Source organism: Cheilinus undulatus, linkage group 9 (genome assembly GCF_018320785.1).
Source record: "Cheilinus undulatus linkage group 9, ASM1832078v1, whole genome shotgun sequence".
Taxonomy (NCBI): domain Eukaryota; kingdom Metazoa; phylum Chordata; class Actinopteri; order Labriformes; family Labridae; genus Cheilinus; species Cheilinus undulatus.
Window position 1 is genome coordinate 32,867,489 of NC_054873.1, and position 23,823 is coordinate 32,891,311.

The 23,823-nt window shown below is 38.8% G+C and overlaps 1 protein-coding gene across 2 annotated transcripts in view; it reads left to right on the forward strand.

Moving 5' to 3' along the window:
• Positions 1-23,823, forward strand: part of ldlrad3 (low density lipoprotein receptor class A domain containing 3) — a 154,605-nt gene that overhangs the window by 43,052 nt on the left and 87,730 nt on the right. For both annotated transcript variants that reach the window (XM_041796205.1, XM_041796206.1), the window contains exon 2: positions 19,239-19,385. In XM_041796205.1, coding sequence (XP_041652139.1) covers positions 19,239-19,385 — 147 coding nt within the window. The remainder of the gene's footprint in view (positions 1-19,238; positions 19,386-23,823) is intronic.

The following is a 23,823-nucleotide window of genomic DNA, read 5'->3' on the forward strand; positions in this document are numbered from 1 at the left end:
CCATTAATGACAACCTCATATTAAATATGTTAGGATTTGGAGTGAAATGTAAAATGAAATCCAAAATGTGTGTCTTGATAAATGAGATATGTTGGATTAAGGTTGCTGTTAACACGTGAAAACACTGAAATCTGTGTGACTACATTTTGGATCACCATATCTGTGGCTAGGTTTTTATAGCGCTATGGGAATCACCATGCCCCCCCCCCCCGCCCCCTCATGCGATTAAGCTACATGCTATATTTTTGTTCATTGTGAGGAAAATTTCCCAGATCTATCAGCCAAAGTGGCCTGTGGGTGGTTAAAAGTATCATTACACAGAGATTTGTGCCAGAAAACAGTAAATATAATCCCCAACCCCTGTCTCTACAGATGTGCTCTAACCAGAGTTCAGCACAAGATTAGGACAGACTAACTGCTTTAGTGCTTTTCTGTTTTTCACTTGAACCAGATTCTGCAGGAACATCTTACCTGCTTAAGGTGTGTTTTAATCCATATTTCACCTGTCTTTAGTCCTGGATGATTAAAAGAAATGGGCTGTGACTGTCTCTCTCCAAGCAGAAACAGTTTAATCCTGCATGTCTGCTAGCATTGTGATGCTAAAACAAAGTAAAGTATCTGATAATAGACACTTCCTGTTCCTGCCAAGTCTGTCACAGTAAAAGCCTCCAATGCTAATCATTGAAGACTTTATTTTGAAGGGCAACATCAGGAAATGGAGTGTTCTCTGCAGCAACTTAACTACAAAATCGTCTCATAAACAGGAGAGAGACTTACCTTGACATAACTCAGAAAATGGAATACCTGAAGAATTGAATGCACAATGAGACAATGAAATTGAGACATTTTAGCTCTGTCTGTCTTATGACATAAATATGATTGTTTCTCTGGTGGCTGACACGCACAGATCATTCCTCCACTCGGGTTTTAGCTTTTTAAAAATTTGAGAGGGTTGTATTTCTCGTGAGTGGGCATGGCTTCAGCTCATTCAACCTATACGCCCACACCATCCTACAGCAGATATTAGCCTCATTTTTCATGATTTTGAAGCTGAATTTTAATAACTTAGATTTGGCCTGGTGGTTCATGACTTACTGGCCTAACATACAACAAACCAAAAATACAGACTTTCTAAATCACTTTACAGGGACTTTGACTTTGACCTACTGTGCTTACCATAGATTGTGATAATTCAGGTGTTGGTTCTTTTGTTTGAATGTGTTGTATCTGGGTAAAACTGGGATTTGTTGAAAATCTGCCTGGCTGGAGGATTACAAGTGTTTGTTTCCTTGATGAGCTTTGTTGTAAACCAGCAGAGACCTGTGCTGCTGTTTTCATGGCTGACTCAATGGAGCAAGCCAGTGAAAATATGTACTAAAGACAGTCAAAACATAGAATTAACATGTTTACAATGAATGTTAAAGTTGGAGATTAAAATGCAGATGCAAAAAATAGAAAAACAGGACATTTTCTTCAAAAGGATAAAGTTATGTTTGGATTTTGTTGTCACACTGATTTATGTTTATCTATAGAAGAAAAATGTCAGCTGTCATGGCCTCGTATCCTGATCTGTGAGCACCAGAATCTCTGCCAGGAAGATTGACACAAACAGCACACTGACTATATGTTATGTGGAAAATGTATATTTATTTATTATTCAGAGATTGACATATTATATATAATGTATAGATATATATGGGTTATTCAGGACCAGACACAACCACAGTGTCAACATATACAGAACTAGGAGGGAACAAAAATATGGACATGGCACTATAGGCAGTCACTGTGACTGCTGTGATACAAATATCAAATTGCTGAGGCTAAAAATCAATATTTTAATCAAGAAAAATGCAGTGCTTTTAGCAGATTTCCCACTAGCTGTGTCATTACTTAATTACCCCTTATGATTGGCACTTATACCACGATTTAGTGTAACATAAAACAATATCTCATTGGCCAAGATGACTGTGGAAAAATGCTACATCAGTGAAATGAAGTTGAAGAGTAAAGCGTATCATATTGTGAATTACCCCGAGATTTCCATTGTGCACAGAACCGTGTTCAACTAGTAAGAAGAAGGAGACAAAGCCTTATAAATACAGTGCTTAACAAATAAAAGCTTTAGTCCATAACTAAGAAATCTTTAATGTAATATATTTTTAAGCTTGATGGTAGATTTTGTTTCAGGATTTTGTTTCAGAAAATTGTAGAAAACTATTGCACTTATCACAAACATAAGATAAAATGCTAGGTTTAGCTGTTGTTGGATTACTGTGACAGTTTTACTGAAGTGATCTAAATCATAAGAGAGTATTTACTGGCAAACTTTCTGTTTTATTCTGAGGTCAAACATTTCGCAATTGTGTTTATACATTTACTAATCATCAAGAAAAAGAACCGCCAAATCCCTACTGGGATGATCTGACAGCCTTCATTCCTGCAGTTAATTCATTACAATACAGTCGTGCATAAGTTTTAGGCATGTAGGACGCTAAGGATTCACCTACGAGCCTGACTTGCCACAACACAGGCCTGAGTTTAGGTGACCTTGGCTCGGCAGCCAAGGTCAAGCTTGACAGTATCTGTTTTTTTGGGTCTTTTCACACCTGGTAATAGACCGGTGGTTTTCAGGTCCCTGAGACATCCACAGAACAACCAGGGGCTCATGGCAGCCCTACTACCTGCCTTGACTTTGCATTTTTTTCAACAGATTATTTTCCCTTGGCAATATACAAGGACATCTAGAGCATGACTGAGGTTGTGTTAATCCCACTTCTCGATGCAGCTTATTCGCCACATAAATGCCTTAATTAAGCCTCAGCTTTTGGTCCAGACATGCCTACAAGTTCCTCTGTAAAATTGGTCCGTTATCTTTCCTTCATATGCACCTTTATTTGCATCTCTATTTTTTTTTACTAATTATTTTTACTACATATTGATATGAGAACTCTCAGTTTCCCCAAGATAATCTTTTTAAATTCCTTACATCTTTTGCAAGATATTTTTTTCTGTTTGTTGATGTTATGCTATTTTTGCCTGAAGTGCACCACTGTCTACTGCTGGATTAAAGATAAAACCATTCATGTTTTCTTCCAAGTGAGTTTTATTTTTTGCATGCAGTCTAAATACAAGGATTTTACATAGATGTCAGCCTTATGTTATGTCAAATTCCTGGCATGCCTTTCCTTTTTCTTAAATAAACCAGCTGAACTCACTTTCACATTTTATTGATGAACACGAGCCAGCGGTGCACTTCTGCCTCCCTGTCACAACAACTTAAAAAAACCTATTAATCACTTTCACATTAGGTGGTTTAGCAAAATAAAAGAGTTTAAATTTCTGCTTTGAAATTGGGGACACAGGAGATCTAGTGACGGAAAAGTATAAATGCACCCAAATGTAGCACATCATGTGTGAGTGAAACTTGGTTTTAAACACATCTCAGATATTTTCTTTCAAGAAGAATGATATCTTGACAGTGTACCACCATGCAGTATTATGAGTGAGCAGGCCAGCCCACAGAATTGTCTGGGCCCCTGAAAACCCCCAAGAATGGGCCCTCCCTGCTTGTGATTTATTGATGATGTCAGTGCATGTTTGTTTGGTTAGCATTAGCACTAGCGTCCTGGCTAACAGTTACTTCATTATGGAGCTGAATATGATTGGGTTCTGATGTTCAACTTGTTTAATCATACTGCTTTAAGACTTTTTATCACTTTCCTCATTTTTGCCACTTTTTGCTACATTGACCCATTTATGCAGCTTAATGCATTATTTGGCCATTTTAACAGAGTGATGCTTCATTTTTGCCACTTTTTAACTGCTTTCAACATTATGTCATGCCCCTTTTTGCCTTTCTTAGCCTTTTGCAGCATTTTCAAAATTTTGACTCTTGAACTAATTTATGCCAATGTTTGTCTATTTTACCCATTAACCCATTTTTTGGCACTTAACTGCTTCTCATCCTTTTATCATTCCCCTTTTGCCTTTTTTAACTTATTTTTGCTGCTGTTATCCAAATTTTGTGTATTTCAACTTATTTCCGCCACTGTTTGCCAATTTTTGCCATTTTTAACCCACTTTGCCACTTTTTAACTGCTTTTCACTATTTTTAAACCTGCTTTTTACCCAGTATTTCCTTTCTGAGTTCATTTTGCTGCTATAATGCCATTTTTGCACTTGTAACCCATTTTTGCCAATTTTGAGCATTTTTTTTCTTCTTCATGTAATCAATAAATTAGTATTTCCTCAAAGTTATTTCAGTTCTTTTTACATTATTCTCTGTCATCATTAGATTTGTGCACGTTATGCTTAGCTGGAGTCTGACATTACTTTTCCAATGGTTAACTTCAATCTGCCCATGCTTTTGTTAACATGACCTAAAAAGGTAATCCTGTTTTATGAAAACACTATACTTTACTACTGTATAAATTCAAAAAACAAACATTTTGTTGCTTTGATGAGAGTGGTTATTATTCCAGTCAGATATAAGATATGGATCACAGATTTATTTCTATAATGGACCTTGATTTTCCTCACTTCCATGGCCCCTCATTTGGCTGGGCCCCCCAAAGCTCAACCCTTTATCCTTCCTTATGTGCAACCTTGTGACTCAGTATGTATAGCATTGACCCTGAAGAGCTAAGGAGCTGCAAGTGAAATTAAATATAATGCTGCTGATTTTCTTTGCGTCTTGTGCAGCTGATTTATGTGCACACAAAGCCTTTGGTTCTTTTATTTAAGCTATTATTTCTGTTTTGAGATCTGCCTAATTACCTCCGATTTGACACTATTTTAAATCCTTTTTGCATTTTTAATCAGCTTTTGTCTTCATCTGGTATTAAGACTACAGCCAGGATTATACAGGGATTTGGTTATTGATTAATGTGGGCGAGTGTGTTGCTGTATTTTGCTGTTATGATAATCTTACTCCTCCTCATCTTGTATAAGTGGTTTTCTTCTCACATTAGAATTACGTTTTGAATTGAATTATACATTACTGTCATGAAAACTCATGTGAGGAGTTCACACCACTCTAACAAAGTAACTACTGGGTTTTCTTAGTTCACTCATGTCTTTTAAAGGCTGAAACGGGCTAAACAACAGCTGCACATAGCTCTATAGCCATTTCTCTATTATTGTGGTCCTAACTGTCTTTTTCTATGCATGATCACTCCTTTCTCTCTCCATCCCCATTAGGGCTTTGCTCGCTTTGTTGCTCTGAGTTTATGCTGCTCTGTCTTTCTGCCTGTCTGTCTTCCTGCCTGTCTGTGAGGGGTTTTTAATTGAAGCAGACCAGCCTCTTTACACTGGTGCTTATTTATAGTGGATGCTTCAGTGAACTGCGAGAGCTGGATGGAGATTCTTTTTCTCTCACCCGAAACTTCCTTTCCCTCCTTTCTCTCTCCACCTAACAGACACACACACACACACACAAAGAAATGATTGGGCAAATCACTTCCACCCCATCCCCCGCTGCTGCATCTCAGAGTCTGCTTGTATAGCCAGCCCATTAAGAGTTGTGTGTAATTGAAAAATAAGTTTCTCTCCTTGAACCTGAAAGAGCTAGTTTTTATTCGGAGCTCAGCCGTATTGATTCTCTCCTCCCTCATCCTCCCACACAGGCAGAGCTCGCTGTGCAGGTTTGTGTCGACATGATCAGGCTGTAATGTCGGCTTACTTTGCTGTTCTTTTTGAAGCTCCCAGCAGAATTTCTCATGCAGAATTTCATTTATACTGTTTTAAAGAGTAGAGTCTACTTCTAAATAGGTATATAACAATACTCAAGTCATGATAGGGTTTGAGATTCTGTCATGATATGATCTTTTTCACTGCTGTTGTCATGGTGGTGGTGATTTTATCTTTGAAGGTCATAAAAGGTGCTTCCACTTGATTGCAAAGTGCTGTCCGTTACGTTCTCTCTCTCTATTACTTGCAAACCTGTGTTGAGACACTACTTAGTACACATACGCAAGAAAGAGAGAGAAGACCATTTAGTTGATCCACTGATAATGGCAATGATAAATGAAAAACATAAATAAAATGCAAAAATGGTTGGTAAATAAACAGTTGTGGACTTGCCCAGGTGGGACCACTGGTGGTGCAAAATCTTCATCAACTGTTGCTGCCTCGAATTTATTCCTCTATTGAGCTCCAGATGTTAGAGAGCGGGGAGGAGGAGAGGGGATGTTTTGTTATCCATTTAATTTGTGCTTTATGCATACCCATTTTTCAACAGTATTTGGTAAGGTTGCACAATATCTCCTTTTCTTTTTTTCTCTTTTTTTTGCAACACAAGCATTTGCAATAAACATGTTACAAAATTTAGAGTTTATCATGAATAGTACTAGAACTGCTGTCTGCTGTTATATGCCTTTGTGAGATATGCAGTTACTGGAAATTACAGTAGTGTCAGGTTTTAGAATTTTTTTTCAAACAATATGATTATCGAGTTTTAGATTTTAAAAGTCATAGAAAATGAACATTTGTAACATAGGCACAGAGTATATATAAACAAATAAATTAAATTAAATTAACATTAACATTAAATATGATAAATAAAAATAAAATAACATCATAAAACTTGCCAGGACAGCAGTGTGAGACATATCAACCACAAGGCAGCCTTCTCAAGACACAGCCTTCAGGTTTACCCTCTTGTAAGAACAGTGGAAATATTCAACCAATATATGACAGAAAAGGTCCCAATATTCTACTTTTCCATGTAACTTACAGGATAAATTGTCCAAAGAAACATAGTCAAGTATCACCCTCTGACTTTGTGTCTTAAGTGTAACTTCATCTGTAACTTAGTTCAACAGGATACACTTCCTTGCACAGAGAGTTAACATTTTGTAAAGCTTCCTCTTAATGATGTAGAAATTTTTGATACTTTGATGCTTTTTTGATACTATATCAGTGGTTCTCAAATGGTGTTGCAAGGCATACTGGTGTGCCTTGGGGCAAGTTAAGATGTGCTGTGGGAATTTGTACAACCATATATTAATACTACAACTATACAACATCTAAAAGAACTGTAACATGTGTAAAGAGGCTATTTTTGCATTTAGTAGCTTTGACTTGAAACAGTATTTATTCGTCAAAGACCAAAAATATTTTAAAATGCATAAAACGTGTAATGTTTTATATCATATTATTCCCAATATATTATTAAACGTTGTGCTAGCTTTACATAGAAACAGGTAGCAGTAACAAATGTGATGTTTTCAGATTAATATTCCAAACTTCAGTGTAGTGTTAAAACAGCACACAACCAACAGCAGCACAGGTGCGCTGCAGCAAACTGAATTTTTAAAATAAAAGTGTATTGTTGTATAAAAATAGATATGTAGAAATAAATATCTACAAAAATGAAAAAAAAAGCTCCTCAAATAAGTACAAAAAAACACACAAACAATGATTCAGCTAAACAGAGTATATGGACGGACTACTGCAGTAGTAAGCAACAAATGTGACATTTTCAATCTAAAAAATGGCCATCAAAGTGCAAAAGTGAAAATACACTTCCTGATGTGGGCATTTACAATAAAAGCACTCAAGGAAAACACCAGCTAAGGGTTTATATTGTGGAGGATTTGTTGGAGGTACCACGTTTATTATTGATTTTACTTCGCTTTAGCAGCAGTGCCGTATTCACAGTCAGCCTCGCTGACACTCTTTACAACTGATTCTCTGAACTTTTTAAATGCTTCATTGAACCATTATGGACTTAAAATGAGTGAGTCATGAGATAGAACACCTTTAATCAGTTGTTTAAACCATCGTAATACGAGTCTCTGCAGCACTGGGCTAAGACAGACTGTCCTGAGCCACAGACAGGCCGACAAACACGCTGTGCAAAGCAAACACTCATTTCATGTTGCTGTTATAGACATTAAACTAAGAGAGAGGAGACGGTTGACTGTTTTGTTTTTTTTAACGTATTTTTATTGAACTTTTTTGTGCAAAGCATGGATAAATGAATAATTGCATTACACAGTAGTAGTTGTATGTTTTTTGAATGTCCTCTCTGTCAGAAGGAAAAATAAACACTGGACTCAGACTGAGTTTCTGTCATATAAGAGTCTGCTGCGCTAGCGGCAGCATTGTTGAAGCTACATTCTTTGATATTTAAATTTTTCACTCTGTATCTTTAACACAAAATTTAAGAGTATAATTGCCCATACATTTTTTGTTATATTGTCCATACATTAGATGAAAAATAGACTTATCTATGAAATATCTAAATGTCCCATATGTCATCCTAAATAAAGGTATTATCTTTATTGAGCATCACTTCCTGTATCTTTTCATATGGTAGTGTATTTATGTGAAAGAAAAGTGATCACAGTTCCAGTTTCTCCAGTGGTTTTCAGCCCTAGTCTCAGAAGGTAGCATACCATCTCTACTATTGAAAACAGTAAAACATGTAACTGTGCGCTACTTCTCTCAGAGCCTTTGTGTTGCGTTTACTGCGACTGTAGCTTACATACGAAGACACCCACAATCAATTCTGTGCTGCTGTTTCAATCCCAGGCTGAACTTTTCACCTGAGGCTAATCGAATCAGGTCAGATACCTGAGCGTGCTGAGTAAGATAGGGTTAAAGCAGTAACAGCCAAGCCAATAGTCTTCTCAGATATAGATTTATGTCGCTGACCTTTCATGCGCAGAGCACAGGGAATAGAACTTGCTTAGGGCGGGCATTATTTGGAATCTGAGGACAGAAAATCATGTTGGCGGCCACCTCTCTGTTTCTGTTTTATTACCCCTCCACCTTTGGTGCTTCTCCTCAGCCAGCTGTGTCCTAACATCCCCTCCCCTTCAATTTGTTCCCTCCTCATCTATATATCTTTATTTATACTTTTCCTAAGAGAGCAGAAAGTCTCTACATGTTTCCCCCCAATCCCACAACACTTTTCTTTCTCTGAGTTACTATTCTGTCTGATAACATGTCCCAGAGCCCAGACATAACAAGAAGGGTCTCACAGGCGGAGACCATCTATATTCTTTTAGCTTTATTACATCTTCAATAGGCTCTGTTGAGAGTAATATAGATTTTATGACCAAATTAGCTGCCCTGTGTTGGGATGGCATGCTGACATTTGGTATTAAAATATTCATAAGACCTGGGAGACAATGGCACATGTGGGTGGCTGGACTGGAGGCTGCCTATTGTACTTTCAGAAGATTGCTGAGGGTGTATTTGAAGTCTCCCGGCTGCCATTTGTTGAATCATTATGTATGAAGAGCACCCGAGGAAAATCTTGGAATGACGCCTGGAATGGTGCCATGTATGCATTGACTTGATGTTTGGTCAAAGATACTGAATAATTGACAACCCTTTTAAGAGACCGTGAGCTCATGTTCCCTGGATGTTTCCATTCCCAGTTATGCAAAAACTAATCTCCTTAAAATATGTACAAAATCTTTTGCTCAGGAGATACTTGCACATCAAGAAACAGGCTCATTCCCATTCCTCCACATTTTAATTTCATGATTTCAGTTGAATATAGGATGAGTTAGATTTTTTTATCTTCACTTTAACCCAGAAATATCTGTTTGATTAAAGGTGCCCTGAGGAATTTTCTTGTAAGCAAGTAAATTACTTCTTTCAGTCAGTGTTACTCAGTGGACATTTGTTGAACATGTTTCCCTCAACATAAAACATTTGCTAAGCAGTTTTTGAATATTTCAAACCTTGGACTGTTTACATTCATGTTAGATAGCTTTTAGTCCTCTTTTTTGCCTTTTCACATACTACATTGTACACTACCACAGCCAACTGTTGAGAAATCTAATATCTTTCAAGGTAGGAAAGGGTCAAGTGCCATGAAAAATACACCCAAGATGTAACCCCAAGTGTAAAAAATGAAGCTGATGCAGCTACAATGCTCCACAAGTCCACTAGAGGCTGGAAACTGTCCCACTGGTTGATCAGACCTGTTGCCACAGGTGTATTAATTTAAGCAACTTGCCATGCAGTAGCTATCCATTTGCAAGCATTTGTGATACTGAATGGGTCTGAAGAGCTCAGTGATTTTAGTGTGGTACTCTGATGGATGCCCCTTTTGCAATAAAACAGTTTGTGTAATTTCATCGCTGCTGGGTATTCCAGTCAACTGTGATGTTAGAAATTGGAAGCATTTACGAACAACATCAACTCAGCCATAGAGCAGAAGACAAAATGAATTCCTGTAAAAGTTGCCAACGCTCTGCTGATTCCGTAGCTGAAGACTCTCGAATTTCCACTGGCACAAGAACTGTGCGGCAGGAGCTTTATTGAATTGGGATCTATGGCTGAGCACCTGCATGCAAGCCTCACATCACCAAGTTCAAGGCCAAGCGTCGGATGGAGTAGTGTAAAGCACACTGACACTGGAATGTGGAGCAGTAGAAATGCGTTTAGTGGAGTGACAAACCACTCTTCTCTGTTTGGTAGTCAGATGCACAAGTCTGGGTTTGGCGGTTGCCAGGACAACATTACCTGCCTGACTGCATTGTGCCAACTGTGATGTTTGGTGGAGGAGGGATAATGGTATGGGGCTGATTTTCAAGATTTGGACTAGGCCCCTTATCTCCAGTGAAAAACAATCTTAATGTGTCTGCATACCAAGACATTTTGGACAATGCTATGCTTCCAACTTTGTGTGCCTTCAGTGCCTGACCTCATCATTGCTCTACAAAATGAATAGGAATAAATGAAGCTATTCTATGAAATTTAGCGACTTGACTGTACTTGGTTTGACTCAACACGAAAGACCATTGTGGCAGGAGATTTGCTTTTCTACTACAACTGAGCTACCCATTTAAGGGGCATCCAGAGCTGGCCCACCTTCCATGTGATGCTGATCCATGTTCAAACACGTTTATGCAGCACTGGCGACTACAGCCGACAAACAGCAATTATCGTTTATTATTCTATCTTGTGCTTCAAAGAGAGTTTACTTTGATCAGGCATCGTGGAGCAGGTGTGTCATCTCATCCAGATACGTTTCCTTGTGGGCATGTTTCAACAAAGTCCAGTTGTTATCTGGCTGGGTCACTGACTTTTATGAGCTTGAAGCAAATAGAGCACATTCAACTCAGGTTTAATGTCATTCCCAGCTCTGACGTCTGAGGTAAATGGAATGGAGCAAAAGTCCACAAATGATGACTTGGCACAAAATTTGGGGATTTTATAGAAAATCTGTACATATTTCGGATTTTTTCATGGCACCAGTTTTGAACCAGTACACCCAAGAAGTCTTCTGAGAGGTATCAAGGACAGTTCGCAGTATGGTGCGTGGTGCAAATCCACACAGACAGACAGATAAATACGCCACTAATTATAGTAGTAAGGTACAACAGGAGCATTACATCAGTGCATGGAGGAGTGCAGATAGTGCTGTTCTGACTGTCAAGCTGAGCTGATTGGGTGTAAATATTGATTATTGATGTTGATTTTGTTGAGTTTAAGCTCATAATCATCTCCATTTTCACTGTCTTCACTTTAGCTCAAATTCCACACATTAGGTATTTGTTTAAGGCCTGAGCTCTCTTCAGTGTTCTCTGGTCGTTTCCTCCGGTAGCACAAGTTGTATATAAGCTAGTATATTTATATGACTGTCTAATGGCATAACTGGACACATGCACAAATTCAAGGTAAAACAGCAAGTACTGTGTATCTGTAGCCTAAGACTGCTTCTACATTAAAATGGAATCAGACATACAGCCGTTTTTGTACTAGTGGCCCCGAGCAGGAAGGTAAATATTCAGACTTTTTATGTAGCTCATTAAGACAAAAAGAGAAAATATCCTTTTATCTCCTCAACAAGAACAAGGAATAATTTAGCCACCCTGCTGTACTGTCTGGCTGTTTGTTTTTCCAAAACCATCCACAGGCTGGGCCTGTCTGCTGTTTATCTGCCTGAATGAAAAGCAGCATGCAGAGTGATCTTTGACTATAATTCCCAAGTCAATACCTTTAAGGCCAACTTCCTTAACTCCAGTACATTAGAAGCGACTTCTGGCTCAGAGATCTGTGGTGATTCTTTACAAAATAGACAGTGTGCTTTACAGCCATGCTACAAGCAACAAGCAAGTAAGTGTTGTGTGCTAATACTCGTATTTCAGCTATTCTTGAGCAAGCCTACTTCTTTATGGAATTAACAGAATTTTGATGGGAAAAGCTGAAACTGCTATCGCCAATATTTGCACATTTATATTAAGTAGGAGATGTCTAAAGTTTTACAACAGAACTTTGAAAACATCATACATTTTGAAAACTGGATTTCTTATGAGGGGGGACAGAAGTAGTTTGCAAAAAGGCAGCTAAATCATTAATGGTGAAAAAATTTCAGACATTTTGTTAAGGAAGAACTCCTACATGTGTCTCAGAAATGTCTGAACTAATTTGAAGGATATTTACTTTCATTAGTGTCTGTATATTCTGAAAATATTCTTCCACAGCCCAGCAGCCCTCTGCTCATTTTGCATGCCTCTTATGACTCTACATGAGACAAGGAAGTATTGCATTGGGGATGACTTTCCCTGTAGAAAATTAAGCAAAAAAATCCAAATTTGATTTGAGTATTATTCAAAACCACTGGGAAATTAGACTTGTGTTTATGCTGGGAGTTCATTTTTATTTCAAATTATAATTGGGGTAAGAGAAGTGCGGTGTATGTACAGCAGCTGAGCAGAAATAGAAAGAGGTGGGGAAGGATTTTACCCCAAGTGAACCAATAAACTTCTTGGAAGTAGCTCAAACTGAAGATGTAAATGCTTATTAAGAGTACCTAGTATTCAGTGAAGTGGAAAGATTTTACCCTTTATGATTTAACAGTTTAATAAGGCCCTAGGTGGCACAGGCGGGTGGGAAAGGGTGGAAATGTGTGCAAATGCCAAGGATAGTATAGTCAATATTTACCCTGAGTAATTGGTCTACACTTCCCTCGGCAAGATCCACAGGCATCCAGCATCGTCCCTTCCTTATCTCCTGCAGTCCCTCCTCCCACACCCACTGTGTGACCACAAATGTACACAGTGGTGTTGTGGAGCTGTGCGCACTGCCCCTCAGCTATCCACAACATTAGAGTTCAAAGCATGAGGATCTGTGCCTGACGCTGCCACGTCCATTAGAAATTCTCCAGGTCACCTTGGGAGCGTTGCACAGAACTGTGACTTATTATGTTGTTAACAAGCGCACAGAGCTGCCTGTAATGAGCGGTGCTGCCACATTTATTGTGGTAATGAGGCGGCCATGTTTGTTACCTCAACAGTAAACCACTGCAAGTTTTCTGGCTTATTAATGTATTGACAAGGGTGCAGAAATAAGACGTGTCAAAGCTGCCAACTCACACCCTGGCTGCAAGAAGTGCTTATGTTTGCTACTGGCCGTGTTAGAGACTCATGGGAAAAGATGAGCTGTCAGTCAACCTTCCTTTATTCTTTTTGGGATGAACACACACACACTCTCTTTCTCTATTCATTCTCTTTCTTTCTGTCTCTCATTCTCTCAAAGCAGCTCTCCAATTAACCTGGTGCCTCTCAAACCACCGGCTCTTTGAAGTCATTTCACGTGGCAGCCTTCCACACTTGCTTTGTGTGCATCTGAGGCGACTCTGGTGCTTTCACTCGTGCACAAGAACCCAGAAAACTTTCTGAAGTTTTTGGGGTGAGCTGCATATACACTGCCTGGCCAAAAAAAAAGTCGCCTCCTGGATTTAACTAAGCAAATAGGTACGAGCCTCCTATTGGATAATTACTGCATGGGCGATTATCTTTCAGCTGGCAACAAGTTATTTAACCCCAGCTGATGCAATGAGTAACTTCTCACTTCTTAAACAACCATGTCGAGAGACACATCCTGTGGTCGTGGAAAAGATGTTAGTCTGTTTAAGAAGGGTCAAATCATTGGCAACCGGAAAAAAAGGCTTCAGTTTGCTCGGGAGCATAAAGATTGGACTCTGGAGGAATGGAAGAAGGTCATGTGGTCTGATGAGTCCAGATTCACCCTGTTCCAGAGTGATGGGCGCATCAGGGTAAGAAGAGAGGCAGGTGAAGTGATGCACCCATCATACCTAGTGCCTACTGTACAAGCCTGTGGGGGCAGTGCTATGATCTGGGGTTGCTGCAGTTGGTCAGGTCTAGGTTCAGCAACATTATGTGCCCAAAGAATGAGGTCAGCTGACTACCTGAATATACTGAATGACCAGGTTATTCCATCAATGGATTTTTTCTTCCCTAATGGCACGGGCATATTCCAAGATGACAATGCCAGGATTCATCGGGCTCAAATTGTGAAAGAGTGGTTCAGGGAGCATGAGACATCATTTTCACACATGGATTGGCCGCCACAGAGTCCAGACCTTAACCCCATTGAGAATCTTTGGGATGTGCTGGAGGAGGCTTTGCACAGTGGTCAGACTCTCCCATCACCAATACAAGATCTTGGTGAAAAATTAATGCAACCCTGGATGGAAATAAATCTTGTGACATTGCAGAAGCTTATCGAAACAATGCCACAGCTAATGCATGCTGTAATCAAAGCTAAAGGCGGTCCAACTAAATATTAGAGTGTGTGACCTTTTTTTTGTGGTGACTTTTTTTTTGGCCAGGCAGTGTATGTTCATGCTCACTAATGGTGTGTGGTAAACTGGGATAAATACTGTCACTGGTAAGATTTCTGACACAGAATGGATTTTCCAAACACAGTAGTCACTAATTTTAAGGCATGTACTGTTTTGTATTTCATGCGTGAGGTTAAACTGCTGCCACTGTTGGCATAGCAGAGTGATATGTAACAATATGTTTAGCATATTCTAACATTATGCCGTAATGTTGGATGACTAACCGAATGTCACCTACTCATGTCATGCCATTCAAAGTAAGCACAGTAAACATGTAAAATGTGTTCTCTTTCCTCCCCAAGTTTGATGACTGTAATAACAGCAACATACAGTGAGTATGTTACCTTCGCTGAGAAACTCTGTCAACCTGTCTGGGGCTTTTACACAAGCTATGTGCTGCATTTGTGCCTTTTGGGTTGTCTTGGACCCAGTGATTCATCTTATTACACTTTGAACAACTGTTTAAAAGAAACCCATGAATTTATCTCATCAGAAAGATATTTGCATCTCTCATATGTATATTTAACAAAAAAAAACTAACTAGATATCTGCATTTTGAGTACATTTGAGTTTATAAACTCACCAGGAGGCTACCATATTTTTGGCCACTCTGGTAGAGGGACATGTGGCCAGAGCGCTTCTCTTCTGTGCCTACGCACAGCTTTGCTACCAGTTTGCTGAGTGCTGGCTGTGTCTCCCTGCTGTCAAAGCCCTGTCATTCTTCCTAAGTTTTACCTCAATAAACCTCTCTATATGTGACTTGATTCAGTGGTAGGTGGGACAGTGTCGGGGGCTTTTCAAAATTAAAGCATTCAGAGCTGGCTTTTACTTTGAAAAGCAAAAAACTGAAGTGTTTTCGTACTGTTTATCTTTACATGAGACAAATTGTACCGTGTGGAAACAGAAAGCTTCATAAATAGTAGGTGGCTCAACATACCACAGCAGGAAAGAGACACTACATAAAACTTTGACTACAGTGAAAAAAGAGAGACTTATGAAATTATTTTTCATGATCTTCTGTTCAGACAGTATGCCATCACAGGTTTTTGGGGGGAAGAAGGGGGGTTGTAACACCTGAATGTGCATTTGAATGCATCATCTCTTTTTAATTTTGTAATACTGTGATATAATACCGTTCTGTAAAGAGCATATGTTGGCCATTATTTCCCGGGCCTAATGCGCACAACATCATCCAAAAACAAGTGATCTGCTGGTGTAATTATCACATCTGGTTGCTTCTTCTGTTGTTTTCTCAGGAAATATCAATCCTCTGAAAATCAAAATATGAAATATCCCTTTCTTGTTATTTTTTTATGAATAAATAAAGTAGTTGTTTGTTAGTTTGATGTTTTTTCAGCTCCTGATTTCAAATGAGACAAGCAAAGAAAGACAGTTTTCTCTGCTACCTCCAAATAAAAACAGACAAATCATTCATCAGTAAAATGCTTTAAATTTATCGGATAGTAGAAGATAATTAGTTCAAGGTACATTTTAATAGAGTGCATTAAAATGACGTAAAAGCATGACCATTTTACCAATAACTCACTCCATTGTGCTTTTGTAAATGCCTTTTGTGTGTAAATCATGAAATTGCAATTGATTGTAGTATAGGCCAATGTGCATCTCCAGGTATTGATAATGTGAAAATATAAATGTACAAGTGTTCATATTTAGGCTTCTGTATGTTAAACAAGCCAGAGAGAGGTTAGAAACTTTATTACAGGATTATTTACCTGTGTCAGCTTATTCTTAATCAGTCCAAATAGGGCACAAAATGTTTGCCACTTATTGGTTTATCAAAAAGAGAATCCTTCAAGGATAAGCAGCATAAGTACACCATTATATTCAAATGTAACTCAGTATTCAAACTCTATCTACAGTCTCTCCTACAGCGACAGATTGTAACCCACTCTTTGTTTACTTCATCTTCTAATATTACTGTTTCGTTGTTGGTCCTCCCTCTCGCTCTATCGTTTTCCAAAGTGTGCTTGTTTGAACAGCTCCCTTCATCACAAAAATAACTGAACAAACAAGGACAGGAGGGGAGGAGGCAGTGAAGAATGTGTGAAGGCGCTGGTGTATTCTTAGATAACAAAAAATTGACATTTGGCAGCTATGAAGTATACCTAGATGGCTGCTATAAATCCGAAGGAGTCACAATGCTGAAGGGCTGCAGAAGCAAAGACAGAGTTTTAGGATTGGTTTTATTCTATTTGATATCAGCACAAACAGAGAAACTTGAACTAAGAATCCAGCACAAGGCTCTTCTTTATGTTTAACTTTTGATGGAATTTATCCCTAATATGCATAAAGATTTTCACTGATGTGCTTCAGTTCCTCCCATCCCTTAGAGAGCTGATCATTTGAATACTTTCCAACCCTCATAAATTACACCAGTTGTATCTCTTTACCCTTCACTTCCCCTTTTCTGTATTGCAAGAGACAAAAGAAAGGTTTGCATCATCCCCACAGGAGATCATAGGAAACGTGCCATCTCAGTGCAGACAGGATCTATGCATGGCTTCAACACCTGCTGCTGTAAAACAGGGCAGCAGGGGGGAGATGATGTAAGGACAGATGGGCTCTGTATGTCATTCACTCAGCTGTACTGGGAGCCGATTTCATCTACTCTGAATATCAACTAACTTTGTAGAAGCTGGGTGCTGTGGTTATGAATTCACAGGAACTCAAAGGTCAAATATGTCTATTTGTCTCCGAGTACACTGGATCCATCAGTAATAAATGCAGGATGGTCTAGAAAGTGTGCTTTAATGATGCGATAGAGAAAGAAACCCTGGCTCTTCTGCACAAAATGAATTTATTTATTTGATTTATTTTACACCAGCAGAACAGAAGCTTTTTATTTGAATAAAACTAAAGTAGACCATTTAATCTATATTCATTCCTATAAAATATGAATGCCTGTATTATTTTTGCAATTTTTTAAAGTATTAACAGACACAAGCAAGCGTAGGATACAATCCCTCACAAAGCATTACAAGACTGTGGTACAAAAAAGATTTTTTTTTTTTTCTAATTCAAAGGAAACTAACCTAAAGGTAGATTATCTTATACTCAACCACCTCCAAGCCTGCCATGACATCACAGCATTTTGTTATCCTTCGGGGACACCTTGCAGTTGTGTTTAAGTAGCAACCGCTGCACCCAACTTTGAAATACCTGTTGGATTACCAATAAAAGAAGAAGAAAAATCTCTTAAGTACAAATAATGGCCAATTCTTGAACAAAACAATGCTTACTGAAGCACAAATATTTAACGTCATAAATTCAAATCAGCTTTAGATGTGCCCTCAAACAAATAGCCTGGTAGAGCCAAGCTGCTTATCTAATGAAAGAGCTGATATAGTCATATTTTTGAGAAAGTTAGAAGTGTCCCCGTAAAGTAATCTTGCAACAATTCTTATCAATGTAAACTATATTTGTGAGTTACTTGCAAGTCCCACATTTAAGAAAAATCGAAGCATCTGGTCTACACAAGCGGCAAATGCTAGAACTAAAGTGCCTTTAGTGCAATGAAAAAAATATAAAGAGTGCTTTAAGACATGTTGGTTTTCAAACCTTCCTGTCTTTGCAAAGAAAGATGTACAGCTAGTGTTTCCCTGGCTTTTCTGAGGGTGCTAGCGAGGTGTTACTAGTGCTTGCTGATGATCCACTCATGCTCAGAAATCTCCAAACACCAGCCTTCAGAATGAAACTACTCTGCTTCAAACGAATGATGTTTATCCTGACTTGCAGTCATTTATCTTCCTAGTTGTATAGTTCTGTGTTGAATTGCAGTAAATTTGACATTTACCATGATCTACTTTTTTGCACCATTCTGGCACGTTTCATTCATGTTGGCTCGTATTTTAAGATATAAACACACTGTTGTGTTTATGCGTACCTGCACAGCTCTAGCTTGAAAAAGGGAGGTTTTTTTTATAGGGAATCAGAACTTGTTGCTTTGGATTTGGTTCTAATTTGAGGCTAAGTTTGGTCACTTGGGATCCAGAGGGCCATCTCTTGGCAGCAGGTCCACAACCTGAGTGTGATAAACAGGCTGACCAGATGAACCCAGAGTAAGCAGCAGCATTAAAATGTTCCTGGGCCAGCACAGAACTCCTCATTACTGCCCTAAAGTTTTGTTTACGAGCTAAACTGCTCACCACATACTGTCACACCTCAGCCAAAAAGCCATGCTTCACATTCCAGGCCATTATACCGCAGCTGCACTGGGTCGACTTAAATTGCCCCAAACTAGCCCAGGTCATTCCTCTGAGTGTTTATTTCTGGTCAGTGTGTGTGCACAAAATAAATATGTGCTTTGTTTGGATATGAATGTTTAAGGATTTTTGCATCCTTATCTACGGTACGCTCACCTTTAACTGAAAATACTGTTTACACATTCTGACCTCCTCTGCTTTTTAAACACCCTGTTCTCTTTTATATTTTCTATCTTTAAAGAACAGAGATTACACCAGTCATCCACTTTGCCTTTCATGATTAATTTTACCAGAATGCAATATCCCTTTGCCACTTTGATTTCTTTATTATAATAGTCTTTCCTCTTTCTTGTTGTCCTCCTCTAACCTTCTCTCTCTCTCGCTCTATTTTTTCATTTCAGAGAGCCAGCTGCTCCCAGGGAATAACTTCACCACTGAGTGCAACATCCCTGGAAACTTCATGTGTGGGGATGGGAAGTGCGTCCCAGGTGGGTGGCAGTGTGATGGACTGCCGGACTGCTTTGACAAGAGTGACGAAAAAGGCTGTCGTAAGTCCAGTTTAGATTCTATTATCAAATGTTTTTTGCCCTAAAGAGATGAACCAATTTAGAGTCATGTCATGTCTTCCTGAGTCATCTCCCCATCCAGCATTGCAGTTCCATTTCTTCTCCTTTCCCTATCCATAGAGCAAAAAGGGAAATTTAAAACTAATTCTCTGACAACTTAAATTAACCTCCCTCCTCATTCCTTACATCTGTCTCCCCCCCGCAGCGTGCAGTCATCATCCTCTCCCCCATACCAGACCCTCGGCCCCAGTTTAGCACCAGGGCAGACTTTAATACCATCAAAGCAAAGGCCGATTACGACTGTGTGCAGGAATACTATCGCATGGATAATTCTACTGTAAGGCCACAGTAATAGTTCAGTTTTGATCCTCACTTTTAGTCGGCTTTGATCTTTCTGGTCTCTCGCTCCTCCTCCATCTCCTCCTCTCCTTCCTGCCTGAGATGGAGCACTACACAGAGATGGGATTACTGATGAAGATTGACTGTACAGACACACTCAATGGAAACTCTCATCACCAGAAATATTTATCTGTTTAACTGTCTCATACTCCCATTTTCATTCCTCTCTGCTTCCTCATCTTTATCTCATCTCATGATTTTTGGCTTTTGGCTTGTAATTTCCTTCAGAGGGGCTTGTTTTCAATTAGGAAAGCACAACCCTTGATTCGGTAAAATTTTTTCCCCTGCCATGAAAAAGATTTCTGTTACTAGGACTGTAATGATTCATTTATCTGGATTGATCTATGGGTTGATCAAAGATCCAATCAAATTGATGAAAAGTACATCTGCCTGCGTCATCTACTGAAACATCAGAGCTTTCCACGCGCAAACAGTTGATTAGCCTTTGTGTATTTTGTTTGAATTTGCTTTTTTTTGCCTTGCAAGTACATCAACAAAACTACAGCAAATTCCATACTAAAATACATACTAGCTGTACATGTACATTTTTCTACTCAGTTCTCTGATTGTTATCAAACAGACTTTTAGTCATAAAGCTTAGAAAACTTGTGGTTTGGTTCAAACCAAGCGACACAAAAGTGGCAGCATGACACACTTCAGGTCATGTGACATACAGTACATTCCATGTCCTGTGATGTGACTATTGCATATGTGTAAATTGCCGTTAACAATATACTGTTCAGCCCTTACATGCACATTTGCTTCTATTATACTTTAAGTCTAAGATTATACAGAAACACTATGGCTGTTTAAGTCCTAGTGTGTTTGCATAATGAAACTGTATAAAAAAAAACAAATGTGCATGGTCATGTTCAGAACTTAAACGTTTTTAATGTTAATTTAAAATGCCCTTACACATTTCTGGATGAGAGCTGTGCAGCCTGCAGGAGCTCCAGCAGTGCCTCTGGAAGTCCCTGAGGGTAAAGGACATGTCACATTCACACAACAGCCTGTTCACTCTGCTGCCTTCAGGCTGAAGCTACAGGACTATTAGAGCACGTCAGAGGACTACGGAGCAGCTTATTCCAACAAGCCATAAGCATTTTACACTGATAAAACCCATTATGCTTGAATGGACTATAACACCACATGCAGTATTGCCATGTACAGTGCTTAACAAATTTATTAGACCACCCTAACCCTAACCAAAGTAAGGTTTATGCCACAGCTGCCCTAAATTAACAGCATTGGTAATTACCAAAATCATTTTTTATGTTTTCTGCAATGGTTAATACACCAATATGTAGAAGCTCTTTAACCCAAATGATATTTTTAATGCTAAAATAGAATTATTATTGTTATCCATGATTTTTTTCAAATTTACTGATTTACAAAAAAAATGAAAAAATATTAAAGCACATTAATATTTCTTGATTAATATGTCAAATTGGAGTTATTTACTTGCATCCCTGAACAGAAAAATTAGTTTTAGTGGTTGAATGTTACGCTTGATTCATTTCTGACTTCTCAGAGAAGCCCAGTGAGCGGGCTAAAATTTTGGTGAATTCAGTTTGAAATTCCTCATTCCTGTTCAAAATGGTAAAACATGGAGAGCTCACTGAAAATGAAAGGGTCCGCATTAAAGCACTTCATGATGCTGGATGGTCTTTGAGACAAATATGACAGGCGGTCTAATAAATTTGTTAAGCACTGTATAAATGCATATTCTACATATATTCGATGCACATTTATTCAATGTATTTTTATTTATTAATATTTTTAGTTTATCCTACTCAACTTGTTGCTATATTTTTCATGATAAGGTTCATATAAGGTCTAAAGTCTAAAATCTGTGGCACACAAGGGAGTAACAGTTCACTTGGGTACCTCGGTTTTGTGGCCACAGTTGGTACAGGATCTGTTCAGAGGTAACAGAGGAACATGGCGTCCCAGATTTATAATTCTAGGTTTACCTTATTTATTTATTTATTATTAATGACAGTTGTGTAGCTTACAGTCTATTTCATCTTATCTGTTTAGAAGTACAGCCTGTGATTTTTTTGTATCCATCACCGTCTTCATAGTGTAACAGTAGCCAGGGATACTGATTAACCAGTGAACCTCCAGACACAGGTGTCTTTTATACTACAATAATTTGAGACACATTCACTGCACTCAGGTGATCCTCATTCAACTAATTGTTAGACTACTAGCACCAGCTGGCTGGACCTCTGTTGAAATAGGTCAGTCACTTTAAAGGGGGTTGAATATCTATGCAGTCACTTATTTAATTGGATGTATTTTTATTTATTGACTTTGTAGAAATCGGTTTCCTTTTTGACATTAAAGATGTTATATTTTTTTATCTTGTTTGTCAAATTATTTTGACCACAAATGATTTGTAAAATAGATTAAGGGGTAAAGATCCATGGGGTGAATGCTTTTATTGGCACTGTATATACTGTATCCCAGAGTGTTCCATAACCACTGACACACCTGCAACTTGCATCTAGATGGATGAGTTCTGTGCTCCAGATTCCCATCACTTAGTGGCCTTAAACTGTCAACAACTGTCAAACCTGTAAAAGAAATTATTCTGATGCATTTGGACTAATTATACTACAAATAAATACAGGAAATTTTTCTGACGTTTACGTCAAGCAGTCCATCTGTCAGGTTCTAACATCCTCCATCAAATTCACCTACGCTTCTTCACTTTGAAGCAACAAACAAGCAAATTTTATTTGACACTACAAGCTGCCGAAGATAAAAGCATCTTATCATACAGCATCACACTCAGGCTGCCTCTCAGCTTGTCAGAGGACTGTTTGCGTTTGTTGCAGACGTCTACATTATCCGCTCTGGCATAAGTGGGCCTTATTATCCTCAAATGGATGGCTAGTTGTCAGTCGATATCTCCGGTGACTGCTTCCCAAAAAAATCCCCTGACAAACCTCCGGCTCCATTAGGCCGCTCTGCTGGGACGGACAGACAGACAGAAGGAGGGGGAAGCAAAGGGAGTGAGGGAAGGAGAGGAGGACTCATTATGGTGACTACAGCAGGAGTTCTGCCTGTATGTCTATTATCCGAGGAGAACAAAATGCCTGGAAACTTTAAGACTGCAGCGCTGGGTTCTCTGCAAGAATCGTAATTAGCACCCCCTTGAAGAAAGCACAGACACAAATACTCTCAGCGATATTTATATATATTTAATTAACAGAGGGGGACGGTTGATTTGCTAACTTGAAAGACAGTTTGTTGACTTAGTGTTTTGTCCTCCTGTCTCTGGGCTGCATTGATAGTGCACTTCAAAGCAGACGCCTCTGTGATAAGAATTCAGTGTTATTTAGTCATATTTACCATCAGGCTGACTTTATATAACCAAGTATGAAATCACACAGAGTATCTGCTGATGGCTGTGCACTGGACTTTACAATCAGAGTCATTACTGTGGAGGCCGAGCTGTCTGGACCGCCCCAGGATATTAAATTTCCTCCTATCTGTGACACGGGGGACTGGCTGCAGTCAGGAGGTTTTCCAAGGACATATGTTTTAAAGTCCATCAGTGCAGAAGCTCTTTTGACCACTTCATCCATTGATTAATCAAATTAAACCTACTGTGAGGAGTTTTTTGCTTGTTATGAAACAAACTTTAAATTGGTTCTGATGCCTCGATATAAGCTCCAACAACAAACAGGACCAGCAGTGTCAGGACTGATTAAATCTATAAAGTTATTTTGAATATGAATTACTGCTGCCACCAGGTCAGATGAGGCGGTTTACAGCATGTTGCACACAAACAGCCTTTGATTTGCACAGCATAGATTCACAGTTAGGCCCTTCAAGACTTGTACAAAATTGCTGGAAATTTCCTGAATGTACCTGGGCGTGCTGCATGTGCACGCAGGTGGAAAAAGCTGAGTTTTTCACTGCAACTTTACTCTGAATTTCCTTGTTAGCCCCTCAGCTGTGAACAAGCAAGTCAGGAAATTACCAGGGTAGGTTATTCTGAAATCTGTTA